The sequence below is a fragment of the Dromaius novaehollandiae genome, chromosome 6, assembly GCF_036370855.1.
Source record: "Dromaius novaehollandiae isolate bDroNov1 chromosome 6, bDroNov1.hap1, whole genome shotgun sequence".
Taxonomy (NCBI): Eukaryota; Metazoa; Chordata; class Aves; order Casuariiformes; family Dromaiidae; genus Dromaius; species Dromaius novaehollandiae.
The window spans coordinates 10677562-10700144 of NC_088103.1; the positions used below are offsets into that span (position 1 = coordinate 10677562).

A 22583-nucleotide genomic window follows, 5' to 3' on the forward strand; every position below is an offset into this window, starting at 1 on the left:
TCTAATGTTTCAATGGTGTGACCAGAATTGAATGTCACTATTAATATAAAGGAATAGTGATTTAAATAAATTGTTTTCTCCAGTTTACCTTCAGGAGTGACGACCGGATGGTCTAGTTTCACCTCCTCTCTCTCACAAGCCTTTTGATTTTGTGTTCATATTCAGCCTCATTATCTCAGCTAGACTAAAATTTTTCATTTCTCAGGATTAAAATGGTATCTGCCACTGGCAGAACGGAAAGGACTGACCAACGACTCATCCCCTTCAACAGCAAAAAAGCGTTTGTACACGTATAATGCTGCAGTATTCCAGGTCCATTATTTACAGACCTTTATATTTTACCGTGGGTCAGGGTGTGGGGGCAGGGCGGCAGCAGTGTGCTGAGGGCTTTACACTGACATGCAGGGAGTGTCCTGCAGGGCTGCAGTAGGCACATGAAGGGTGTGCAGAAATGCTTCGCTATTCATCTCATGCAACGCACACCACCTCGCGCTTTTCCAAACCCGTATTTCCTCTGCCGCTGCTGCCCAGTTACTGAGGCCTCTTTAAAAATTGTTTCCATAATTCCGTGGCCATTTATGCCACCTGCAAATCTGGGGCTAACAGTGTTCACATGTTTTTTCAAGTCACAAATAATGGCATCAACACCACATGATCACCTGCAGAATCTTAGGGGATCCACTTTCAAAACTTCTATGATAAAAGCTAAATATTTGTATTTGTATCTTATTTTTTAATCTCTGAATAACTTCTTACTCATGCGAGTATTTCCTTCTCACTCTGTGACTTATTTTTACTAGTGGCCTTTAAAAATTACTTTAAAAAATATATGAAGTCCAAATGAATTATATAAGATGGCTTGATAATGCAGTTATTTTATTATTTTCACATGCTCAAGGAATTTCAACATAAAGTCCTATGTTCCCAAAGCATACAGGAAAACTCAGGGTATCATACTATTCCTTAAAGGTATGGTTTTCAAATACAGAAGCCCTGCTCATTTGTAACTTCCACGTCATGTTGCAGTAGGCAGTTCATAATTCTGTTTCAGTGTTTCAGAAGAATTTTCTAATGAGATTACACCGTGCCAGAACTCCTTCCCCAGCCAGAGGCCTCTAAGGATGCCAGGGCTTCCAGCCCGCCCTGCACACTCTGGAAGTTATTAATCACTGCTTCACAGTTATTGCGGCATGTCCTCCTCAGCGGGGGGAGTGCTTTTAGAGTTGTTTCACAGCCTGTACTGTGTCTTCTAAACTTGCATACAGGCTGAATGACCATCTCATTTCCTAAGGGGGTCAATACTACCACTTTTCTTGTTCCTATTCCATCTTGTTGTATTCAAAGTTTATTTGCTGCCCTGATGCCTTTACTGAGTTAAAGCAAAGTGCTGAGTACAAATTACAAAAATGCATTTCAGATGGACTTTTTGTTTTGCAATACTGCGATATTTTTTTCCTAAAATGCAGGCATTCTTTTACATTCATTTCTCCTCTTAAATCTATCACATGTATCTGGGTATCTCTCATGAAACAAAATTCAAAATTACACCATGCTGGCTGGCTGATTTTCCACTATGCTTTCCAAAAGGCACATAGTCTATGTTTTAATACCATTAATTTATTTTCTCCCCTCTAATCACAGTTTTTATTCCATAGTTTCATCCTCCTCTTCCTCCCTTTCTACTTTTTATTGCTGCAAAGTCCCCCAGATGAGTTTTATCCTCTGTTCTGAAATTAATGGTCCAAAATCTGATCTCAGATACAGTATCATGAATCTAAAGCAACTCTGCACAGCTCAGTCAAGTAACGACTCTACATTGCAAGAACAGGTAATTGTTGCAAAAGACTCTGTGGCCACAGCCATCATCTTATAACACAGAAAAATATGGCATACTTGTAACCTAGCTACTGTCAGATTCCACCTTTCTCCCCCTTGCTTATAACACTTCAAGGGAGAATCTGAGAAGTACCATCTTATTAGATAAAACCCTGCTTTTTGCAAATTGCTTGCTTTGCAGCGATGTCTATGACACTGAAGAATCAGAAGTAAGAAAATTGTCTTATTATAGTTATGTGTTATACATAGTTGACTTGCACAGTTTCTCAGAAAGCCATTACCTTTCATGGCAAGTGGATGATACAGTTCTTTTACTTTCAATGGTAGAAATTCAAGCCTGCTATTTAGAGAAATATTCCTACAATAATATTTCAAGATCCTCCTACTGCCATTATTTATTAGAAGAAGGGAACTTGAAAATATTTCATTGGTGCAATATCATTATCTACTGTTACTAACGTAACACCATGAACTTATTTTTGGGTGATCACCTGTTTTCTCCTGTGCCAAGAGAGGATAATGACTACAATGACTTGTTCATTAGCTCCTGAAAAGCAGAATATGCAAATATTTCATAAGAATGAATACTGAGGAGTTCTTCTTTCCCTGCACCTGAATAAAACACAATAAAGTATCAGAAGAGACTGGCAGAATTCAATAAGCACCACTCACCTAAACAATGTAACGTGTTGCTAAGATTTTCTGGTGCTTCAGTTTTCAGCTTCACTGGTGTTGAGTATTTTTTATCTATTAACATCTGCTTTTCGGTCGGGGTCCTCCTCGTGTCTGGTTTCTTTTTCTTTGTAGCTCTAAGAGGCTCAGCTAACATTCGTACTTCTCGGGGAAAAGCTGTAAGCACCTGTATTGCCCCAGCCTTTATCTTGGCTTCCAAGCCCTCTTCAGTGCCGAATTCATCTGTTTGTGAAATTTTGTAAAGAGGTAACACATGGAGCTGCTCATCACTTGGAATCACCCCCACTCTCCGGTTATCTTCCTTGGTTAACGTACAGACCTGGCAAGAACAGAAGCATTTACAAATACAGCCACATACATAAAATACAATGATTATTTAAATATTTAAGCATTCATCCTAGACTTAATTGCTGTCTCATATTTTGTGGTCTGAATGTTATACATCTTTCAAATGGAAACATCTGACAAATATTTTGTTTGATTTACAATGCAGAAATAAATAACTGGCACCTGAAGAATAAAATCTAGGAATGTATCTTGGACAGACTCCTTGTTCAGGAAAAATGCAACTGTGGGTCAACTCATACTATCTACAAATATATACCAAACTCAGTAAGTAATTTCAGCTGGAAATATACTGGGAATTCCTAACCATTTTGATTTTTTTGTGTGTTTTTTAAAATATATTTGATGCTCAGATTACGTTTTAAGAAGTTAAAAAAAAAACTCCTGAAAAACAAATGAAAATATTTTATCTTGGGTTGAACAAGAAGTTTCCTGAGACATGGAACTATTTTTTTTCTGTTTTGGCAACCAAAAAAACCCCACCCCTACAGTTATTCACATTGCTCTATATTTTAAGCAAATCTCAACTCTAACTTTCTGTCTCTCTATATACACTTTTCTTAAATTAACACTCTTCCCCAACTCTGCCTGCCTGCTGTAATGAAATCATGAGGCTCAGCCTGGTCTCTCTTAGGCCACTGACCTACTTTCTCTTATGAAATTATATGCTGCTGTAAGAGACTGCAGTCGGGAGGAGAAAGCTGGTTAGATCCAGTTCGATAAAGACACATCAGAAATGTAAAAAAACATCAAAACTTTGGCATTCATTAATTCTTCTTATAATGTTTCCAAATTACTGCTGGACCTTTATAGTACTTTGATTTTCAGAACTTCTGGAGGTCCAGCCATTACTAACATTAAACATTCACCCTAAAACAAGGGCTGGAAGCATCAGTATGCTTGTTTCCTAGGGATGAAATAACTTTCTCAGAACAGACAGCATTTATCTGGTTGCATACTGTGCTTTCCAAGGGATGGCTATGGTTTTACATTATGATCAGCTACATGAATAATCACACCATTAATGGTTCTATTGATTACATTCAAAAGAGACTACTAGTTCTTTAAAAAGATACTACATTACTAGAAAACCATGCATTATTATCATGGCTTAGTTAAGCTTCTATTTCACTGGGAATTATTAACTACACACATACAGCAATTTGAGCACCATCCAAAGATGTAATGATACTCCCTAAATGGACACATTATCATTCCATCATTGTGTAGGTTGTATGTGATGCCGATCATGAAACAGTTAATCCAATTTTCCAGACTCTTGTCACCGTGCCTAACATTCCAGGGGAGAATAATAATGTAATTTAGGGAAAACAAACAAATTTTATTTTATAGCACAGCTTCCACATAAAGGCATCACGAAATTATTTCCAGAATAATATAATTACAGAATCACAAACTAAAAGTCCTAAATAAATAAGGGAGTTAAGGATTTATAAATAGCTGTATGCAAAGCTTGACAGTTGCAGAGCAGCAAAAGGAGAAAATTTAAGGGGCACAGACAAAGGAGAGGAGCTTTTCAGGTGGTGTTTTAAAAAGCATCACGAGAAGGGCTCTTGGGAAGGTGAAGGGGCAATTAGAAGCCAAAGAAGAGCATTTACTGATGTGCTTGATCCATGCGCACTTACCTCTACTGGGCAGCCTTTTGACTAGGGGGAGGATTTAGAAAAAACAACAAGTTGTTCCATGAGCAGCAAACGAAGCCTGGTTTCCTATGGACTTCTCTGTCCCGCGCACCCCGCTCCCAGCCCCGACACCGTCCTCTGCTCCCTTCACGCCCCGCCAACCAGCTCCCCGGGCGAGAGCCGGCGGGCGGCAGGGCGGGCGCTCACCGGCCCGGGGCTGCGGCCGGGAGCAGTCGCAGCGCGGCCCTGCCTGCCCCCTCCTCAGCGGGGGCACCAGCTCGCACCCGTTTCCCTCCCTCAGCAGCTACGTTCCACAAAACTTTCCAAGAGAGGTTAAAATCTCCAAAGTAATGCAGTTCCTACATGTCTAGGGGTGTCTCATTGAAATGTGCCAGCAGATGGCAAATCGTTCAGAAAGGAGGGGAGAAGAGACTAGAACGGACAGGGAGCACTGGCACATAACGCTCATTTTTGTACAAAACCCAGCACATACTCCCCCCCGTCTGATTTAAACAACAAAAATAACAGAATAAGCACATAGGCACCTATCTCTCACGCATTTTCCACAGAAATGGCAGGACTCTCGTCTTTAAAATATTCTGTCCAAACTGTACCTGGTTGGACTCACGCACTACTCCGAAGAGTAGGTCTGTATGTTGAAGATTTAATCCATAATGTTTGTTAATTTTGAAAAATCAAGAGGCTCATCCAGTTTACACCTGTGAATTTTCCCACGTTTCAATAGACACGTATATGAAAACCTAATCTTGTACAGTTATTAGATTTATTCTTTTCTATAAAGTCAGAGATTTTCTCTTAAAAACTGACTGCTTTTAATAATCTTTTCATCTGACTTATAATAGGGCAAAGGTAGATTAGCTCTACAGTTTTGCAGCGCTTGACCCATTGGGAAACACAGAAGCAGAGGGAAAAACACAGCTCGTATCAGTGGAAAGACAGCTTATTTTAGTTCCAAGGGAGTGTCACAAAACCACCATCCCCTTTAAAACAAGAAGCCCGAAGGACTGTTCAGAGGAATTACAGAAGATGAAGGCTGTAGTATATTGGCAGAACTGAGTGTGAAGGTAGAGTCACTCCAACACACAAAATATATTAAATATTGAATTAAAATACACTGAGAAATTAATGTGTATTAAAACTGTAAGTTAAAACACTGAAAGCCACTACACCTACAGCCTAAATACCACAAAAGAAAATTTAATGTATGTACACTTTAAAGAAAATTGTAATATAAAAAGAAGGACCCAGTAACAAGTGGATAATTCAGAAGTTAATGTTAGAGGGAAAGTAAGTATAAATTGAGGCTCAACAGACGTGCTAGCAGTTTATAGCTGAAGCAGAGTAATCCACCAACTGTGAAACAATAGTTTTAAAAGCCATTCATTAATATTGAAGTCTGTGCAAAATATTCCATAAGAAACTTATGGAAGATATTGGTGAGAACTTAAAAACAAGATTTTTTCCACTGGTATTGATACTGTGCTGCAAACTGATCAAAAGGAAGACTGAACAAGAGAAAACTGTGGACTATGTTAAGCCTGATTTTTACAGCAAAGCTGCATATCCTGCTACACTGAACACTTTTTCCAGAACACACAGCTGAATCATGCAGGATGCTCAAGAGCCAAACGAAATGCTGGCCAAACGCTTGGTTTGGATTTCCAGCATGCCTGGCGATCAATATCATTAGCTATTCTGGGTTTAGTGATATCCTGGTAAAAACTTGCATATTCATGAAACTTTTTTCTTAATTGAAATGCAGCCACAAACTGAGTGAAATTCCCTCCAGAAAAGTCCAAAGAAACATCTGTGGCCAAACAGCTCTGAACGCAAGACTGTGACTGCGGAGCTCTTTGATCTGCCTCCGGCCTCTTGAACTTCTCACGTAGAAATGATGTAGCCTTTTCCGCTATGTCGTAAGAACAGATGTTTTGAATTCAAGATGCAGCAAGTGGTCAAAATGCATTTCTAAACTTGAAAGATGGAACTGAATTTCCTATACACATCTTTGCTTTGCAGATGGGAAGCACAGTGGATGTCCTTGGGGACTCATAAACGCTGCATCATCATTTTGCTTACCATTACAAATAGGAATGACTTCACTTTCTTTTCCTTTGCAGTTTTTGAGACTGTCTCTGCAGTTTTATTGCCCTAGGACAGCCTGAATAAGCTTGCCTAAGTCTGAATAAGCTAGAAAAGGGAATCCCAAACATATTTTCCTCAGGACCATTTACGGATAACAGTGGCATCTCCTGGATATACACACGTAGCAAGTAGCATCAGGCATCTCAGGCAGCATTTCTGTACAGGGGTATGGGGCACAAACCACTGACTGGGAACTAATGGATTAGATCAACAGAGTGAACTTCTAATGTGTCTCTTTTTTCACAACATAAAGAAGAGTAATAAAAAGCCTTCCTACACAGTGCTGCAGAGTTTATCTTTTCTCCTGTTTGTTATAATCTGCACCACCAACTTAAGCATTAGTCCTTCTGCAGCTCACAAAGCGAGCTGTGGCCCACGATAGTACCTGGGCAGTCTGTAACCGTCCGTGCAGACACTCTGCCAGTTACAGCAAAGGCCCCAACCTGAATGCAATGACCACTTGGTCAGATGTAACCTACAGAAACAGAGTATGTTACTGGAAGACCAGAGGATCTTTTTTTGGCAGGAACAGTTCACTGATGGATTACTGACTGACACTAACTCCTTAGTTTTGTCAGTAATAAATTTTCTATTGTAGCTGCCCTTGAAGCATAGATTTATCTTGCTTCCCTTCCTTCTTCCACAGTCTCTACTACAGACTGTGTGGCACCAACGAGTACATATAATTGCAGCTGGTCTCTCTCCTTCCTCCACCCCAGCGAAAAGGGCAATATGCCCCACAGGACGAGAAACATCCATATACCTGCTACAGACCTAGCCAAGTTGTCATTAACCGTTTTGTTCTAGTCACTGTAAAACCCCTTACTTCAGTGGTTTAAATGGATTCACACGAGCATAAAAAATGAGATCCTCTGCAGTGAATCCATTAGAGTAACAAAAATACTTAAATTTCACAGACTCCATAAATAACTATAAAGCTTTTATTTGTGTGTTGCTCAGCCCATATCCATATCTGGCTCCACATCCACAAGGAACACTGCATCCTAACTGTTGTTGTAATGCACATCGATGGCTCTTAGGAGAATGTTAAAAGATGACAAAAGAGTCTGAGTAAAGCTGGATGGTATATTTATTGACTTAAAGGTTCTTCAAAAATCCAATTCATAAGCAGAAATTAATTTTGCTACTTTCAAATAAACATGTTAGTTTTACACCTCTGTAGAATTTCCAGGTTTTTTCGTTCTGCTACAGAGCAAACAGGGAATATTCGTTGTTATTGTTAGCTTTTCTACCAAAGCACAGCTCTACTAAACTCAGGATGTGATTTTGCTAACTGGGAAAGATGTTCAGTGAAGCAAATCTCCCAACACGGTAAGCCTGAATTCCTGAAAGTTAAAATGTATTATTCTATCCTGAATCTACAAAATACACTTCTCGGATGGTTTTCCCCCCACTGCTAACAGTGCTAACTCATTTATTTGCAGAATCAAATTCAAATAATTCAGTTGACCAAAGTACATATACATCTGGAAAAATATAAGAAAGCTTTTCTGAAATTCTGACAGAGACAGAGCAAGGGAATTTTTAATGGCAGCTCATTAGATAATACGTTCTTTTAAATATGTAGTAAACTCCATGCTTATCAAACTCATTTAAGTGCTCTGCTGAATTCATGTCTATGTCTGGTTCCCTTTGCTGAATTCTATAGTTTAAATATATTCTGTTTTTTCTTTATTTTCTGTACACCGTGCAGTATTTCTTTCGTATTTGTGGTGAAAGTGATTCACCAACAACTGACAGAAGAAAATGAAAAGGTGTTGCTTAAGCCATAAATAGTGGTGATAGAGCTAGCAGCATTCACAAATATCATCTTGCAAGATATTTATTCTAACCTTTTTAGTCTAGGGGAACTTTAGATTGTATAAATGAAGATTTTGCTTTGGAGTGAGAAGGAAGGGAAGAAATCCTACCAACACTAATGAGATGCAGGATGACAAGCATGCTTCATATAGACTTTAAACCGAAAGGTGTGATTACAATTAAACAAACCCAATCAAAAACAAAATACAAAAGAGAAGTCATCAATAAACTTATGGATGTTTGAGGTTTATAAGGCAGCACAAATCATTCTCATTCTGTTTATTACTGCATTAGTAGAAAAAAAAATCATCTATATGAAAGCTAACAGTTACCTCAGTTAGATCTAATACATGTACATACTACACATTAAAACAAAAACATGCCATAGTTGAGATTTAAATGATTCCTCCATCCATTATTACCAGAGACCTACAACAAAAGGTAATTTATTTTAAACTAAGTAGACAGTCGAAGTAGCTTCTGGAACTAGATGACAATGCAGGACGTGACTAGACAGATGCTAGAATCACATGTGGTGATTTCTTTATGTTTTTAGCACTAGTTTTTCTATTCGATTACCAGTTTTGGTTATAAACCAAAATCAAGAACCCTAATTTTGATCATCAACAAGCTGATCTAGAGTCAAAAAAGCTCAGCGTATTCCATTACTCAGTCTCCAGAACAAAATTCTTTGCTTTAGGCTTCTGATATGTATCATGGTAACTATATATCACGCTAGATATACTAATACATAGCACACAGTATATCCTATGCATCACACATTTTTCACTGTAAAATTGAAACAGGTTGTATTTAGATCATTAAGTAACTCTGAACTATAATTCACCTTCTTGTCGAAAAGCACCAGTTTTGGTACATAAACTAAGTCTTAATATCTGCAACTATTCTGTATTTATATATAGCCTTTGTTGCAAGTATATTTCAATAAATGAATATCAAATCTAAATAAAAAGAATATGTAGTGTCCAATAGTTATTTGTATTAGTGAGACGAGGTATCTGAGGAAAATCAGACTTAAAGGCATAGTTTTCAGGACTTAAATGAATTTATAATGTTCTGCAAGACTTAAATTTGGCATGGCTTGATAGAAACACAGCAATACGTTCTACAGCCTGTATAATGAGGTAACTTATACAGGTCACAATTTTCCACACTTCCCTGATTTGGAATTACTTACACTCTACCTACAATCCATAGAAAGAAAAAAATCAACACCAATAAGCATAATCTGAAGCTGAAATAACAGCAATGGTTATGGATAGATACATTCATACAACTATTCTCTAATACATTCCTCAGAAAAGAACTAATTGTACCTCCAGCCATTTCTAGTCATACATTATGACTTTTCTAAGATGATAACCTTTTTCTTTCTGGGATCCAGTATTGCAGAGCAAGCAGCAGGCTCAGCTTCCATTTCATTGTGTCTTTAAGTAAGAGGCAATGTAGCACTTAACAAAATATTATTATTTTGGATATACCCAAGCTAAATTTCATTAAAAAGTGTAACACGCAGTTTGTCATGAAAAGCAAGTCTAATTTTAAAACCTGGGATGTTTAAAAGGTCAGAATTACTATCCTTCAGAAGCTTTAATATGACTGTACTTACACATGAGCTTATTCATTGCAGCTTACTAATATTTTGCAAGATATGCTTCCAGCATTTTTTTTTTATAAAATATCTCCATATATGTGGCATTCACTGTTAGGAAAAAATATTAATCTACTCAGGACTGGCATTCCTGGCAAATTCGGAGACCTGCTTCTGCACTTCAAAGTCACAGACATTTACCTGACATGCAAGCACACAATTAACATTAAACAAGTGTTCTTGTCACTTCATTGATGTTTCACGTAAATGCTGAATGTTATGTGTATGCTTAAATGCTATGTTTTATTGAATCATAGCAATGTATTAATTCAATCTTGATTTTCAAATTAAAAAAAGACACTGTAAGACGGCAGAGATTTTAGCTATGTATCTTTCTTGTGAATATACATCCTTTGATAGAGTGATTATACTTGAATGTTATTTCTAGTGATGTACAAGAAATCATCCTTGCTATTTAGGAAGTGTTTACAATTTATGTTCTAACTATTCTAACTATGCTCTACTACTAAAAAAACAGATTGACACAGGTCAGTTTTATTTCATCTTTTCTTTTCTGAGCTTGTCTCTCTTCACAACTTTCATTTTCTAAAAGACCATTTAACTGAGTAATTCCTGTCTGAATTTCTCACTTGCAATTCAATAAGGCATTTGCTGCAATGACCACACCAAAAAAAATGACTGCTGTAGGTTCTCCTGTCATACTGAGATACTCAGAGGTAATTTCAAAGATCATAATAGTCATCTAACTTCATCACCTACCCCATGGTATCATACCATATTCCATATCATCAGACTATCTAATTTCTGACTAGTAACTATACTAATATGAAGCCTGGTAAGCAACACAGTGCAAGAAAACAAGAGAGGCTGATGAATAATCAAGCTGGGGAAGGTAATTTAATAGTGAGTTTATTTGTATAAGCTCTTCTTCTACAGATGTCTATATAACTCTTTGGTTAGATAACTTAATTATTTGACTTTGAACATCAAACCTTTATTCTGAAGAGCTTATCTGTCTTATGGCCAATCCTGTCCAAAAGGCTTGAGTGTCTTAAAAGAATGAAGGTATGTTGTAGGAAGGCTCGCTCCCATACCTTTCTTTATCTGTCCTATAACAAGATGAACTTGTGTCTTCTGCAAACTAAATAAGAATAAATAGATGCAAATAACATGGGAATTTATAATTGGCAACATGCAATTAATTTCATAACACCTTAAAAAACTTCATGCAAATGTAAATCAAGAAGCATTTTAAAAATCTCAATAGTAAACAGCACAAATGAGAAAATCCTATGTACATACCACAGTGCTTCCATTGTGCATGTTATGTGTGTCCTTATGGGCATGGGCACAGAAATCTATGCAAGCTGTTACACCAGAGAAAGGCCTACCGTCCTTGGATCCGAGCCGACAGTCTGGGCCCATGTGTTCATTTTCCACCTAAAAGTAAAATAAACTACAGGTACTTAGGACTGTAAAAGAGTGACTTAGTACCTCACAAGCCACAGCTGCATTTTTGACTGAATAAAAAGTCAGTAACAATTACCAGAAAGTACGTATTTTCCACTGAAACATGTAACACTTATTACTGGATGTCAATGAGATAATCAGCTCAGCCAGAGTCCAATGTCTCTAAACAGTAAAACCTTTTATTTATAATATTATTTGTAAGACTTTTACATGCACATAGTTCAGGGCATAACTTGATCATCAGCTGAATTTAGAAAGACACAGTGTTTTAAAACTAACCAAATGAAGCAACCAGAGTGCAACAGGACTCACCGTATCTGTGAGCTCTGTGGCTTTCTACACATTAACATACTTTGAGGTTTCATCTTGCTTTTTAACTAAATTGACTGTTTAGAGCTATGGTTGCACTGTCTGAATATCACGGACCTACCTGGTTCTGAAAAGCTTCAGGAGCAAGCTTTTTATAAACTGGAGCCACATCAGTAGCTAAAGTTTGCAAATTATTTTCAAGAAGTTCCTCCTGCAGATAAAGACAACATTTAGAGAGCTATAATTTACTTTAAAAGACTCTAATCCAGTTTAGAGATGTCTGACACAAGTCAGCAAAGCTAAAAAAGTCCACCTCTATCCTATATTTTATTAATCTGACTTCTTTTCTATTATCTTTTGTCACTTGTTGTAAATAAATCTACTGTTCCAAATTATCAGAATTGATAAATGCAAGTAAACCAAGTAACAATGGAGGATATGTGCTAGGGCAAAGAAACCTGAAACACAACAAACTACTTTCTGCATTATTTCTGCCTTCGCATACATACACAATCAAGGAAACAGGCATGTTCCAAACAAAATAGAAAAGTAAGGTCCATAAGAGAAAAAATTTCCTACATGGAGATGGAATCCCATGTTTTTTGATAGTGCTTTTCTTATGGAGACTTAATTTATACAAATACAGTTCCTGCTTGCATTTTTTTTTAAACCGTTGAGTAACCTACAATAGCATTTAACAATATTTTCAGACGTTTGGGGGAGAGAGAAATTTCTATCATTGCCACAGAACTCCTATCAGGAACACTGATATTTCGTTCTTCAGAGGTGCAAAAGTCTCAGGTCTTTAGGGAAATACCTACTAGATTTGGAAGTCATATTCAGTTCCTTGGGAAAAGCCTTTTAAAACACGGTACTAACTAGATGGGCTTCAATAGTGGTGTAACATTTAAGCTCTTTTTTATGTAAACATGATTCCTAAATTCTGTTTTCCTAAATTTTTGCTTTGCCAGGAAAATCACCAAACCACCTGGGAAAGGAAAGATGGCAGACTGAACCTGGGATGACATATTCGCTAAGTTGCTTTGCTCCAAGGGCCAGGCCTTTGGAGACAATTGCAACTTCAGGTTTGCATACTGTACAGTGGCAAAAATTAAGAACTTACTTTGTTTTACAAAAAACTTCTCAGTATATGCTGTAAATATACATGTATATAAATATAAAAGTACACTTTCACATTTTTCAATGTGATGTTACATTATAAAATAAAACTACACTTTAAAGCCACACTATATTCAGTTATTTTAACTGTTGATTGCTATCACATGTTCTGAATTGCACTGAAAGTAATGCATCCTTAATTATCTATCCTATGTACTATTCTTACCTAGGTATATTACACCCTTAACCTCATCTCACTCCATCCAGTGCCTCAAATGATCAAACGATCCAAATCTTTCTGGACTTCAAATCTATCTTCTCAATTTGCTATACCTCCTAGCTTTATGTCATCTGCAAAATCATCAATATCCATTATTTAGCTGAAAGAATTATCTGCTACTAAAATAAATGACAAAACCAAATGAAGAGAAAAGTTATTTACCATGAAATTCATTTCTTTGCGACGCATTGCCAACCTGCGCACAGACTGCAAATGCCCAAGCACCACCATCACCTATAGCAGAAGGCTTTTGCACAGTGGTGCCCCGCACATGCTGCCCTCACAGGCAACCCACAGTTATGAAGTCCTGTGTGCTGTACCTCCCTCAACCTTTCTTAGCTGCAGAATCCAAGGAGGCTTTAAAACTTTGGAGAAAATAGGGGAAATAACAGAATATGTGCATAGATCAGATATCTAGAAAACATCCGGTTACTGGTTAGGTAATCTTCTCTTTCAGGTGACTGTGTATAAACACTGTGGCACAAAGCATCCACCTTGACAAATTAGCTGGTTACCCGTGAAGTAAAGAGGCAATGCCGAACAGCCCTCATTAGCAAGGTGTCACTTCTAGATGCCTCTACAATGCTGTTGGGCCAGACATGGCTGAACGGAGCTCAAGGTGGCCACTTCTCAGACATGGAGGAAGCGAAGCCACCAACATAGCCTGCAGTGTAGAGTGTATTTTCATCACCCAAGACGGATCTATTTTAGCGGTCTTACATTGTAAGAGTTCTGGACACAGGCTGGTATTTGCTGGACAAGGCATATGATGATTGCTGCCTTTGTTGATCTCCCAGCTAATGAAAACCACTAGAAATATCTAAAGGACTTGATCATGAGACCATGGAGGTGGGTCAAGCTGACACTATCACTTAAAGGTTATATCTGCCTTAGAGGTAAAGGGCCTAGGACAGACACCTGGTAAGTTAATTTCTTAATTTAGGTGAAATCCATATACTACTATGGGCAAAATTTTTGTTGGCTCCTGAAATTCTACTCGTCGAGAAAACAGATACAGAGAAAACAACAAACAGGGCCTGGATCTTCTATCAGATACGAGAGCTGCCATAAGAACCACCTTCACGCTCAGGTGGAATAACGAGCAGGTTGCCATGACCTCAGAAAGGTTGCCACATGAGCCACTACAGGCTCAAATCCTACTGAAGGATGGCTCTGCACCAAAGGTTACTTGTTGATCAAACCACTGAAGATAGGAGAAAATAGAAAACGTCTAAGGAAGAGGATGAGGGACAGAAAAAAATAGTCAGAATATAAAAAAAATCTGATCCATCTGTTCCCCACACAGGAGGAACGAACTTGTCCTAGCAATGGATGAACAGAGCCTCCAGGCAGTAAAATCACAGGCACTGAAGCTAGAACAAAACAACTGTCCTAAGTACAGTTAAGTACCTCAGAAACGGACTGAAAAGATCCTGAAACATAAACCTAGCCTATCTGGATGGGAGAAAGGTCTTTTTGACAGGCCCATACAGCAAATAAGCTAGCTGGAGCTGGACCATGCCACCCCCTGCATGACAACTCCAGAATGGCTTTTTCTAGAAAAGATGGTCTCTCTATTATGGACTGATGCAATAGATCCACTGAAAGCATATTTCCACCAGTGTAAGCAGGAGGTGCAGAGAAAACACGCACACAGAATGCTCCATGCACAGAATTATTCAGGAGAAATACCCAAAAACTCAGGATCACAGAGAATGGAAAAGGACAAAGGAGAAGGGATGAAGGAATGCCCAATAAACAAGCTTTTCTCTAAAGTGAAAATTTATAGAAAACGAATTCCGTCCTGAGACAAAGACATTCGAGATGAGCAGAGCAATTTCCAGCTCATACTGCCGTAGCCACGTATTCACCGAGAAAAAGGGCAGGAAGACCATGGGTGCCCTATTCTGCTTTGGCAAGTCTCCCACTCAAAGTGCTAGTGGCATTTGTGAATACCACAGGGTAAGCAGACAGCACATCTCAGAGGAGAAAGAAGGTTCTGCAGTGTGACTTTACTTTCTATTTTTCCCAGTACCTTTTAATATATGATGGCAAAATTGATTGGTATTCATCTTTACAAGCATGAAAGATGCTAATCAGCTCTCTCAGGGAACAATTAGGACGTGGGGGCAATAGTCATCTCCAGTGAACAAAGTGAAATCTCTCTCTTCCAAGAAGCAATGTCCAAACTACACATGAAAAATGTAAGAATACCTCTACTACTCTCTGGACTTCAACAAGCTAGGTCTTCTCTGTCTCTGGCAGCAGTGGAGTTCAGGAGGTAAGAAAGACTGGCAGGGTAACCCAGAAGGAGAACTAGGTAACAGATCACCATATAGCATATGCATCTTCATAATACTTTTATCTAGGAGTTCCACAGGGAAGTGGGATTAAAGACATCTCCAGTCAGAACAAAAGTGACTTTAAAGTTACTTTGCGGATTCTTCCTGCTGTGTGGCCATCAGGCAGTGATTACAAGTTTAAAACAACTTTTACGCTTTCTTGACAAAAGTATTTACAAAGTAAAAAACATTTCTTTTTTTTAGAGGTCTATTTTATTTTGTATAATCCATCACTATATTTTCTGTGCTAGCTGAGCGTTATGTCATTGTTAATGCTCATAAGCAGCAATTTACACTATTTTAGTGTATTCATTCCCTCAGAGTGTTTTAAAAACATGTTGTCCAAGGAAAAAAACAGTTTATTCTAGATGGCAGGCAGAAGGTAAGATTGTCAGCTGGTCAGAGAGAAGTGTGAAAGGAGTGAAATTCAAAGTACAAAATCTTCTATGATGAGGCAGAAAGACTGAATCTCTGAGGTGCAGACCTGATAGTGTGCTTAGAAAAACCTTTAGCTGTGTTTTTTATTTACACAGAATTAACATTTTACACAGAGTTACACAGAGGAGCTAAATGTGCATGCGGAAAAGAATTTAAGAATAATTTTGGGATATTAAAATGCATAATAAAAGACACTGAATTTTCATGCAGTGGAAAAAATTATAAACACTGAAGTTACAAAACATTTAGTTGAGTACATATAAGCTGTGTACGCATGTGTGAGAGAGAGGGAGGTGAATATCTGTAGATTCCACTTCTAGTTCTGAAAATCATCTGAATGAATACTGGAGGAAAACAAAACAATAAAGTAAAAAAATAAATAAATAAATCTTACTTGTTTAGAGTCATCAGTCAGAAGCCTAAATTTCCTGGGGTTTTTGCTTCTGGCAAATTTACAGCCATTGAAATACATACTCCATGAACAGCCAAATGAGAACGATGCTCCACAAGTTTCTGGATCAAGTCCTTGACATGCACACGTACGGCTACGAAAGGAAACAAAGGCATGGCAAGGCAGCTGATAAAGCAGGCGTGTTTGTTCGGTTTGTTTTTGGTTTTTTTTAAAGGACAATGCTATTTATTTCATAATACATAGCAAAATAACATAGGGATTTATAAAACACACAGTTTAACCAGTTTAATGGGATATTTAGGTGTAGATGACTGGCTTGTCTTTCTTAAAGACAAATTCAAATCCCCAAAGTCCCACTTTTGGGAAACAGATAACACTGAGTTATATCCTTATAAATATATCCATGCTACTGTGATTTTGACTTCTCCAGTTGCATAAAGTTTTAAAAAGTACAAGAAAATACCACTCTTACTGAAAGTCACCCCTAAACCCAAGAATTATACACAGCATATATTGTATATTATACATTTGTTATGTGTGGAGATACTGCATCTCCAAATTGATCCAACTTTTAGAATGGAACACACCTAATTAGCCAGACCCTTTAGGAACATGAACATAAGATTCAGGTGAACTCTACACCTATTAGAGGGACTGATTAGATGTGGATCACACAAAAATCAGCACACCAAGGCAGAAATGCTCCAGAGCCTCAGATGAAACACATTAGCTGGTCAATTAAATTAAATTCCTCACATTAGTTGGTCATTTCAGGCATAGAGAGGAAGATCCTAATTTTCAATGTTCAATCTCTCATATATTAAAAATAAATCAAGTGTTTTAATTTTGACCTACTTTATCTGAAGCAGCATAACGGAAGAGTGGCAGTGAAGGTTCAGCCCACTCCTACTTAAAGAATGCAGTGACTGCTCAGTTTTGTGTTATTCTGGATGTCACCTAAAGAACAGGCCATGAGATGAGAACTTGCCAATGGGAACTTCCACTGGTAGCACTGCTGCATTAAGAAATGCTTCCAGTAAACACAGGCGGTACTCAAAACAGCAGTCACTGCTAGATGCCAGACATGGTGATGTGTGTTGACAGATGGGAAGAGTAGAAGGCTGTTATTTGGAACAAAGCAATGACTAACAATGAGAATTCCCTATTCTGAAACTTTTAAGGGAAGGCTCCCACCCTCTCCAAAAGCCTAGTGTCTGAAGAGTCGTAAGCAGCATTTATTTCAGAAACTTCAAGCTGCTGTTTTTTCAGTTTTGCATCTGAAGTAAAAATGTTCCAAAGCAGAAATTAGAAGCCATAGGAAACACAGGTACACCTACAGCAACATTAACTGAAGAACACGAGATGGCTGACAGTTACTGCTACTACTACTTTCTTTCAAAATGCGTCAATGTAAGTGGCACAGCACATAACTGAAAAGAAACCACGCTCGCAGTTATCCTGGCTCAATTCCACAGGATGCGATGTGGTGTGGTACAGGGCAGATGCGCACTGCCCGAAGGAGAAGGCCCTCAAAGATCTCTGGGAGAGCACACGCACTGTGATCACCTGCAGGATAAAAAGGAGCATGCCCTCCTCTTGTGCCCAGCCAGCTCTGCTCACTGGCACAGTGGTGCAAATCACATATCACCTTCTTACTGGCTATTTAGCATTGGTTTGGGTGTAAAAGTCACACTGACTGTCTCGTCTTTAGGCGGTGTGTGCAAAGCTGGGAAAGAAACTGTGCAAAGGGCACACTGAGTGTGTCTTGCCCTTCGGCAGTGCATGCAAAGCCAGGCAAGAAGTCCATGCCCACCCCTTTTCCTGAGCACGCCTGGCACAAGTATCACTATCATGTACAGTCTGGTCTCTAGGAAAGGCCAGGAACCAAGTTTTATACTAAAATGACACCTAGTGGTTTGCAGTTTAAAGTAAGCTTTTGTATATTTACTATTAGTAGCACTAGTACTGAATTCTCAAGTTTTTCTTTCATGCAGAACAACACTCAAACAGCGACACATCACGTGCTATTAACGTAACTTACTCTTCATTTAATGCACATCTACGGCTTGTGGGACAGCCGTATTTTCTGAGACTCTGTGTCAGTTCCTTGTACAGCGTATCAGCCAGAAGATGAGGGATCCCTTCCCAGGCCAATATAAGAATCACTATGACGGCAGTTTGACAGTGGTGTCCCGCACGCTGACGTACCAAGCACAGCAACTTTTCTTCATCACTACTTCTTCGTATCACCTGGAAAAATCATTTTGTTAATTCTTAGATAAATGTAGGAAACACTTGCAAGATTTGGATGACAGATCTTCGCTCATCCACTCTATCTGCTTTACTCATTATTAAGCAAATAAATTGTTTTCAGAACCAAAAAGAAAACAAAATGCTTAAATAATGCTAATTATTAAACTGCCCCCATTATTTCCTCTTAAGTCACTTTTGGGATCTGTCAAATTAGCTTCAGTGGAAGAAATTGTATGCATGCAATCAATGGCAAAATTTAGCCTGCAAAGAATTAAACAGGGAGAATCAAGATAACTATTTTGTTGGTGTTATTTCCCAAAACTAGTTAATTGACTTTTTGCTTGTTTGTTTATATCTCAAACTTAGTCATGCTGAAATGTAACGGATTACTCTTCTCCTCCAGGCTGGGACACGTAAGACCCAAAAAAGTAAGAAATACTACTGGCCCAAAGACTCCATGCCAGCAAGCAGGACCAGCTGGGACAGCATCACACACTGGTTTCTGGTACAGAACGTGATTTTGCATTGCATTTCTATCTGTAGAAGAAATGGTAGCATATTTTACAAAAGTAGGAATACTTTCAGTGTGCCAGTCTATACAAACAATAAAGAAGACGGATCAAGAAGAAAATAATCATCCTGAGATGACAGACCCACAGAAAACCTAACAGCTGTCCTGAAATGATACTGAAATACTGAAAATCCCTCGAAGTCAGAAGGCTGCTACATAAACGCACATCACACAAGCACATGTATATGTGTGTTAGAACAGTTACCATGGTTACGTATCAGTAGACAAAAAGGTTCCCACCTTGCAAAATAAGATGATGGGAAGAAAGTGATGAAAATAAAGTGTTCTTACTGCAGGAAGAAATGAAATTTTTCTTAACAACATCGGCTAGATGATCTACGTTGAAGTTCTGAGCAGAGTTGTGAAGTTTTCTACTAAACTGTAGATATACAATGCAATCTCAGCCAACCTTATCCATACAACATACCAAAGACTGAACACAATATGGAACAGTATGTGGCTTTTAATACAGCACTGAATAAAAAAAGGCCTGGTAGTCTAACTCCCACCTTTAGCAGGTTTTTGTCATAATTTGAAACAAATTTGCATTATATTAGCTGAAGAACCAAATAAAAAATATCATTAAAGCTAGATAATACTGGGACACAAACGAGCAAAACGAGTTTACCAATTCTTCCAATATGTTTTGCACAGCCTGGCCTCTATGAGGCATCTAACAAAGGTGTCAAGACCTCAATGCAAAGCTTCAACAACCACCTATTAGGCCTGGACTGCTCTTGCATGATAGAGGCCAAATTCTCCTCCGTAGTCCTACCGTATGTAAGACGGGGATTAGCGAGTCTCTCTTCCTAACTGCAGGCAGTCAGGCTTTACGTTGCAGGAGCTCTCCAGCGGCTCCCTCACTGCGTGCTCGCTCAGGGCAAGCCGTCGCCCACCCTCGCTATCCACCCAACACCCCCCTCAGGTGGATATGGTAATAACGATGGACTATAAAGCAAGACAACAGTTTCACCTATCCTTTGGATACCTTCAAATGTCTGGGTTTTCTTGCAGATTCCCTATCAGACTGATGTCAAAGTTCCTCTGTTGCCAGACATGCGGCTAACTGTCACATGCAACTCCTAGCCTGGTCAACTGTGAATATCTAAATTATTTGAACTAATTAAAAGCAGGGACCAAAGCACCCTTGCAATTAACCTGCAAATGAAAAGATTTTCAATAGACCAACAGTTTCAGTGGGAATCTGTGCAGACTTAGCAGGAAGAAGAAAGCTTTGAGTTAATTTGCGTCAAGAGAGAAAGTATCGCTCTTTTAAAGTTAATCATACAATCTTACAATAAGCCTTAAACTTAATGAGAAAACAAGTAAAGGCTTCTGAGATACCATTCCACAAAAGGAGTCTTGGTTGTGACTAACCAGTACAGTATTTTCTATAAAGGAAGAAAAATAATGCTACTCATTTCCATTTGAGTGAGGTTTATAGAAAACCTATTATGGCTGATGCACAATACAGATTATTCATGTCAGTGTGAGTTTTACATTCTTTAGGCAGCACAGTTCCCTCAGCTCAGAGAAAGAGGAATTTGATGTTGTTACTCTGTATGAAGGGTGATGCTTTTAATCTCTTTTCCTCTGTTTTCCATACTTCATAATTTCACTGCAGAAATCTAGTACCTCTTAGTTTCTCAATGCAAAATCAAGACATCCTACCTCCCTGCAGTTAAATACAGCTGGACTTTGTGTCATTATCCATGCAGTGGATAATGCAGTACTCTTACTGGACCCCAAAAGATTTTACGATACATTGTCTTGCAGGCACAAAGCTGGCTAACAGATTTATCAGTTGTCTGGATTTTATTTCTGTGACTCTTAAGACGTTATGAATATACCGTATAGCCATCTGACTATCGCAGCTGGAGCTCCTCCTGGCCTTTCGTTATCGAAGGTAAGGCATTTTTCTCACCTGACTGTTCCTGGTTTTTAGAACAGCGCTACTCGTACCAAAAGGGCTCCGGTTCCTCCCAGCCCGCCACCGGCGATGGTGCAGACAGAGCTCCAGCCACATTGCTTCCCACACACCCTGATGATGCCCATTTGCAATCTATAGCCAACGTTCTCAGAGCGGTAACAAACAGAGCCTCTCTTCAGTAATAACAGTAAATCCATGGCAATACCATGCTCCACTTTAATACGCAGAAAAGCAAATGTGAGCAAGACAACCGGCTACAGAACAAATCCAGCAAATGGAAATGTCGTACGATTCTTTACGATTTAACATTTCTTCTAATGTGGAGAATTGCCCCTGTACTCCTTGATTTACTTATTTACACTGACGCTACGCTGATGCAGTTCCATTAATTTCTAATTTATCGTCTGCTTTCTAGTGCCTATATCAAATATGTTTCTGAACTCTGTAATAAATTGCCTGTTAGAGTTAAAGAAAATAAAAGGCTATATTTGCCTTTCTTATTAGACTTGTAGTTATCTGAAAACTAAGAAAGAAAAAGAAACTGCCTAGAAACTGCTTATCAAGATTTTGTCCAATGTGCTTACAGACTGGATTTCTTATTGTTTCTCTAAGCAATGGGCCTAGTAAGGTTTTACTTGACTGATCATTTCTTGGATTGCTCTTTTTATTCAGTTTAGAAGTCAGCAATATATTTATTTCCATTACACTTACTGCAGCTTGAAATGATTGGAGATGACTGCAAAATCTGTTAACTCTTAAACAACCCCAAACCATACGCACTTTTCACTGATGACCACTCACCCCCTGCCCCCCCACCATCTACCTTCTGGAAAACATCATACTTGTGTAAAATTCATACAATAGCAACATCGTCTTAAAGTAGTCATCAAGGGAGTACCATACACAGAATCTCTGTCCACACTCCAGTTCGTTTTGTTTTGGCTTGTTTTTTTTTCAGCATACATTTGATATAAGCGAGGTCCTTCTCAGTAAAGCAAATGAAATTAATGTACGGTTATAGCTGCAGAGAATATAATACTTGTGCGTTTATGAATCAATTCCTCATGCAATAATTTGAAATGCAAACATATGTGCTATTGGAACTTGTAAACATAACTCCCAGTGTACTTCTTGCTTACCTATGAAACACTGAGGTGCAAAATATTAAATAAAATATACATATACAGCATGTCACTGAACTTGTTTTTCTGACTGTAAACAATGCACAAATCAGTGGCAAAATCTATCTCCCAAAGTTATCAATATGACTCATGATTTCTGTTATATAGTTAACAAAAATGATGATGTAGATAATCTAATAC

At 38.4% G+C, this 22583-nt stretch overlaps 1 protein-coding gene across 9 annotated transcripts in view; it reads right to left on the minus strand.

Annotated features, from left to right (window-relative positions):
- Positions 1-22583, minus strand: part of TET1 (tet methylcytosine dioxygenase 1) — an 86759-nt gene that overhangs the window by 14029 nt on the left and 50147 nt on the right. For 7 of the 9 annotated variants that reach the window (XM_064513652.1, XM_064513649.1, XM_064513651.1 and 4 more), the window contains 5 exons: positions 18549-18757; positions 16490-16640; positions 12038-12127; positions 11440-11577; positions 2509-2848 (listed from right to left, as the gene is read on the minus strand). In XM_064513652.1, the coding sequence (XP_064369722.1) occupies positions 2509-2848; positions 11440-11577; positions 12038-12127; positions 16490-16640; positions 18549-18757 (928 nt within the window). Of the gene's footprint in view, positions 1-2508; positions 2849-7755; positions 11279-11439; positions 11578-12037; positions 12128-16489; positions 16641-18548; positions 18758-22583 lie in introns of those variants that run through there. The other 2 variants (XM_064513657.1, XM_064513656.1) reach the window with 2 other exon arrangements.